The 5,982-nt window shown below is 40.0% G+C and overlaps 1 protein-coding gene across 1 annotated transcript; it reads left to right on the forward strand.

Moving 5' to 3' along the window:
• Positions 1-1,272: 1,272 nt before the first annotated feature.
• Positions 1,273-1,982, forward strand: LOC122434321 (spermatid nuclear transition protein 3-like). Its single transcript, XM_043457531.1, has 2 exons — positions 1,273-1,401; positions 1,583-1,982. The coding sequence occupies exons 1-2, from the start codon at positions 1,285-1,287 to the stop codon at positions 1,796-1,798; spliced, it is 333 nt and encodes a 110-aa protein (XP_043313466.1). The 5' UTR covers positions 1,273-1,284; the 3' UTR covers positions 1,799-1,982.
• Positions 1,983-5,982: the final 4,000 nt, after the last annotated feature.

The following is a 5,982-nucleotide window of genomic DNA, read 5'->3' on the forward strand; positions in this document are numbered from 1 at the left end:
GGCTGGCCTGCACATTCTTGTTGGCTTGGAACTATTTATACTATATGCTGAACATGTGATCAAGTGGCAGCGGTTGGAGGGGCATAGAGATAAGTGCTGGTGACAGGAATGCCTGGGAATATAATGAAAAGAATGATAGGCAAAAGTTAAATAAGTATGTGAAATAAAAATCTGAGGTTGGAAAGGAGTCAGTCAAAAAGATGCCAGCACACTGGACCCAAAGTGTCCTTATGTAACAGAGCAACATGGGCAGAGCCCTTCGCGGGTAGCCGTTGCTGTGCTGTATTACTCCGCCTCCTGTTACTAGGCAATAGGACTTGCTCAGCCATTGGTCAGTGCCTCATTGGCCCCACCCACAAGCAACCAACTATCAATGAGCTACCTACAGGTACTTGTCCTGCTCAGCTGTTGGTCAGCACTGCAATGGGCCCTACCTACTGATAACAGTCAAGGAGGGGTGACTGGGGAAGTGATTCAGTCAAGAGTCAGTGGTGCACTGGTGAACTGACTCTTGACTTTGAGCACCTTCCTTTTTAAAAAAAAAATAATCAGCAATTTATTTCTGCTAGATGGGGCAAGTTGAGTTTCCCTATTCAATATGAGAATTGAAGTGTCCCCCAAAAATAGAGGAGACATTTAAAACTGTCTTTGCTCTGATGTATAATCTTATGGAGACTGTGCATTGAACTTTGGGAAACAGACTGAGGATTCACCAAGTCTGGGGGTTGCTAAAGCTCATCACAGTAGATAAAACATCCAACCTGTTCTTAATTACCTTTGTCCACTTTAAGTGCTTTCTCTTAAGTTCCTTAAGCCCCTCAGGAACCCCCAACAGGCAGAAGGTGATCTAGAGATGAAGTGCTTAGACTAGTACTCTGAAGGGATGAAGTGGGACAGAAAGGGTTCGGCAGATGTTCATGGAGGGATGAAAGAGGCAGGAGTGTTGAAGTGGCACATATAAGTCAGAGGATAAAGGGAACGGAAAGGAAGTTTGAAGGTCATGAGGAGAAGCACCATGCCCCTGAATCACCACTCTCCAGAATCAGACACACAGACATGTTAGCAGTGGGAAAGTTATATCACGGCCTCCCTCAGCATCCACTAGCCCATGTTGATGGGCACAGTGGTGCATTGTGATGTCTAAGCCCCCCAAGCTACTATTGGCTGGGGCAGTGCCTAACGGACCAATCAGATTGAAGGGTGTGGCTCCTCATTGTCCTCAAAGGCTATAAATAGGGAGATCAGCGGCAGAGAGTCTGGGCTAGGCCACTTCTTGGCACCATCATGACTAAGGCAACCAGGAAGCCACAGCAGTCAAGAAGAGTTGCAATGCGGTTTGCTTCAAGGAAGAATGGAAAAAAGAAGACCCTTTGTCAAAGGAGGTGCAGAGGCAGTATGAAGGTAAGATGACTCCAACTAAGCTTCCCATGTTCTCCACTGACTTTGCTGCCCAAGACCTCTACACTACCCATGCCTGGCACAAAAGTCGTCATTAGCCCACATCCCTCTTTCATGAAATCTCCCTTCTAACTCAGTTTTTATTTCCTTTCCTCAAAACTAATACCCTTGTCTTGTCTTCCAGGCACGAAATATGAGCATGAGGGTCAGAAGACCTCTACAAAGTATCTTCAGAAAGAAAATCCGTTCGTATGCCACTCAATTGAAGAAACTGAAGAAAACAAGAAAAGCAAACTGTTTCTTCTCTCGCTGTGGACGTAAGAAATCGAATCGAAGCCGGAAAAGGTACCAAACTGTGAGGCAGAGTCAAGGAAGGAGGCAGAATCCAAAGAGGAGATAAGCTCAGCTGCCGCAAAAGACGAGACCCTGGAGAAGTACAACGTGGGCAGCCAGTAAGTGAATAGAAAAGGTTACACAGTTTAGAATTGTGTCTTCAGAGGTCTTCGTTCTAAGCAATGCCCAACCAAGAAAAGACTCTTATGCTAACATAATAGACTGATGGCTGCAAATAAAAGAAACATCAAATGGTGAAAAGATGATATCTGTGTGTGTGTGAATTTTCTGATGGAAGGGAGGGAAAGAAGAGAAGAGGTGGGCACTGGAGACAGGAGGGATATGGGGTCCCAAGAGGTTGGGGAACAGACCTTCAGGTCCCCAGTTAGCCAGAGAGTAGAGGTGTGGAGTGGGTCAGGAGTCTGCACTGAAGATGGATAACCCTGCTTAACACTTGATTTCGAGGACAAGGAGTAGTGGTGTGGTGTTCCTCCCTTTGTCTGGGGTCTGGAAAGACATTAATGTCTAGATTGCCAGGCCCAGATGGGAAGGGGTTTTCACATGGAGGTGGTGAATGTGAAACTCCCCCTGAGAAAGGCAGACAGAAATCACCTCCTGGCCACCTACCTCATAATGGGGTTTGTTGCATCACTCACCTATGCTGTCAGCTAAAGGGGCTCAGAAGGCACAAAGTGCTGATACAACTAAAACTCACAACTAGCACTCCCAGGGACTTAAATAATGTTTGGAGGGAACAAACCAAATATTAATTAGGCCACCTGTTTGCTAAGAAAATTTTGGGAGCAATGTATTCCCAAAGAAGGGCAGTGGTGGTGGCCCAGTCCCAGTGCACATTACAAACAGGATCACCCTCTATAGAGAAAAAAAAAAAAAATTGGGGGGGGGGGGCACTATGTAGGTTGTGGAGGCATAGTTCCCTGAACAGGGATTGAATCCGTGCCCTTCTAGTGAAAGCATGAATTTCTATCCACTGGACAGTCGTGGAAGTCTGTACAGAGAATTTTTACATAGGTACTAATATAAGAATGAGTAAAAATTGGTCTTGTAATTATCACCATATTTTAGGATTTCTAAATAACTACAATCGTAAAACATTCTCATTCTTCCCCAGTAAAGTCTTTTGTTAGTCCAACTTTGACAAGTTTTTCATGGTTTAAAGGAAAGAGTATGAAATATTTAATTTGATGTTAACTTTCATTTGGAAATGTTTTGAAAGGTTCAAGGAGAAATTAATCAAATATTCAGATACATAAGGCAGAGTCTCTGATGATATGCATCCTGTGTGTCTTCAGAAAACTTTTTAGAAGCAACTAAAACACAGAGTTTCACCATCAGCATCCAAAGAGTTGAGTTCAAATTTTAACTCAATGATATGTTATCTTTGATCTGGACCGCAGCTGCCTAATTCAAACTTTCAGGCACTCTAACTCCTGGGAGACCCCATTGATGATTCAAAATCAGTCACTGAATGTGATTTAAAATCAATAAGGGTGAAAGACCCCCTGGGTGTGCTGTCCTTTTTTTTTTAATTCTTTTATTTCAATTTATTTATTTTGATTGGAGGCTAATTACTTTACAATATTGTAGTGGTTGTGCCATACATTGACATGAGTAAGCCATGGATGTACATGTGTTCCCCATCCTGAACCCCCCCTCTCACCTCCCTCCCCATCCCATCCCTCACGGTCATCCCACCGCACTAGCCCTGAGCACCCTGCCTCATGCATCCAAGCTGGACTGGAGATCTGTTTCACATATGATGATATACGTGTTTCAATGTCATTTGCTCAAATCTTCCCACTCTCGCCTTCTCTCACAGAGTCCAAGAGTCTGTTTTTACCTTTGTGTCTCTTTTGCTGTCTCACATATAGACCATCTTTCTATATTCCACTTATGTGCATTAATATACTGTATTGGTGTTTTCCTTTCTGACTTCCTTCACTCTATAATAGGCTCCAGTTTCATCCACCTCATTAGAATTGATACAATGCATTCTTTTTAATACCTGAGTAATATTCCATTGTGCATATGTACCACAGCTTGCTTAACCATTCATCTGCCAATGGACATCTAGGTTGCTTTCCATGTCCTGGCTCTTATAAACAGTGCTGTGATTTGGGGTACACATGTCTCTTTCAATTCTGGTTTCATCAGTGTTTATGCCCACAGTGGGATTACAGGGTTGTAGAGAAGTTCCATTTTGAATTTTTGAGGAACCTTCACACTCTTCCTCTCCAGCATTTATTCTTTGTAGGCTTTTTGATAGGAGCCATTCTGACCAACGTGAGATGGTACCTCATCGTGGTTTTGATTTGCATTTCTCTGATAATGAGTGGTGTTGAGCACCTTTTCATGTGTTGTTAGCCATCTGTATGTCTTCTTTGGAGAAATGTCTGTTTAGTTCTTTGGCCTGATTTTTGAATTGGTCGTTTATTTTTCTGGAACTGACCTGCAGGAGCTGCTTGTATATTTTTGAGATTAATTCATTGTCCATTGCTTCATTTGCTATTATTTTGTCCCGTTCTGAAAGATGTTTTTTTCACCTTGCTTATACTTTCCTTTGTTGTGCTAAAGGTTTTAAGTTTAATTAGGTCCTATTCATTTATTTTTTGCTTTTATTTCCATTTCTCTGGGACGTGGGTCATAGAGGATCCTGCTGTGATTTATGTCAGAGTGTTTTGCCTATGTTTTCCTCTAGGAGTTTTATAGTTTCTGGTCTTACATTTAGATCTTTAATCCATTTTGAGTTTATTCTTGTGTGTGGGGTTAGAAAGTGTTCTAGTTTCATTCTTTTACAAGCGGTTGACCAGTTTTCCCAGCACCATTTGTTAAAGAGATTATTTTTTCTCCATTATATATTCTTGCCTCCTTTGTCAAAGATAAGGTGTCCATAGGTGGGTGGATTTATCTCTGGGCTTTCTGTTTTGTTCCACTGATCTATATTTCTGTCTTTGTGCTGGTACTATACTCTGTTGATGACTGTAGCTTTGTAGTATAGCCTGAAGTCAGGCAGGTTGGTTCCTCCAGTTCCATCCTTCTTTCACAAAATTGCTTTGGCTATCCAAGGTTTTTTGTATTTCCATACCAATTATGAAATTATTTGTTCTAGTTCTGTGACCTCTATAGAACTTTCAGAATTTGTCCTCAGTCATGATGGAGCAAGTGAAATGATGAAATATTTTCCCTTCTTACTGGTCCTCAATTCCATTTGTCATTAAAAGGTTATTCATTTCTGAAAAACTAGCATGACTAAAATGGAAGACAGATTTCTAGTTTGTGATATATAATGTAGGCATCAATAAATTTTTTTCTGCAGACTTCAGTCTATTTTTAATTATACTTATACAACTACTGATGCATAATTTATTTTTCTATGTAGATCAATACTAAGAGTGATATTGATCCTTTCCATAATCTCATCCCCAACCTTTTAAACACTGCAGTTCTATATAGTATTGATAAATGTCTGCTCCAACCTGCAATTACACCAATATCATCGCTATATTCCATGATTTTCTGATTGAATATTTCTCCAAAGCTCTTAATGTAGGAATTTAATATGTAATAATACTTTCCTATTTATAGAAGCTCCATAGCTAAACATTGATTAAAAAAATAGCTTTAGGTTTCTAAAATGTTTAGATTCAGCTGTACAATGATACCAGTACTTGACAGATTTTGGACTGGCTGTCTTACAAAGAAACCCTGTCTATTCTGTAAATCAATAGTCGACTTCCCTGCATTTCCTTTATTAAAATTATTTTTCAGAGATAGGGTCCTTCTCAGAGAGCAAAACAAGTAGAATATTTTCTATAGATGTATCCTATATATAGAATGTAGCCTATGTATACTATTATGACTTACACAGAGATACTTATAAATTTATATATTGGCATATATGTGGAAAACCAAATGTACATAGCAAATGTAAAAATATCATATATTTCTAGAAGAAAGCCATACAAAAACTAATATTTCTCAAATTTAGGCTAAATTCATTGTATCTGAATGTGTAAACATAAAATATTAATACTTTGACATGTGCAAAGCTCCAATAAATATAATTGCATGGAAACTAATTGGGAAGGAAAACCACTTATGTAAAACTCTATAAAGTCATCAAGTGAAAACAGACACTCATTAGAAAATGATCAAGATAATTGTGGACTTGAACAAAAACTTGGCCAAATAAGGTACAGCAATGTCAAATAAGCACAGGAAAAGATGTTG

This window comes from Cervus canadensis, chromosome X, assembly GCF_019320065.1.
Source record: "Cervus canadensis isolate Bull #8, Minnesota chromosome X, ASM1932006v1, whole genome shotgun sequence".
In the NCBI taxonomy this organism is placed as follows: Eukaryota; Metazoa; Chordata; class Mammalia; order Artiodactyla; family Cervidae; genus Cervus; species Cervus canadensis.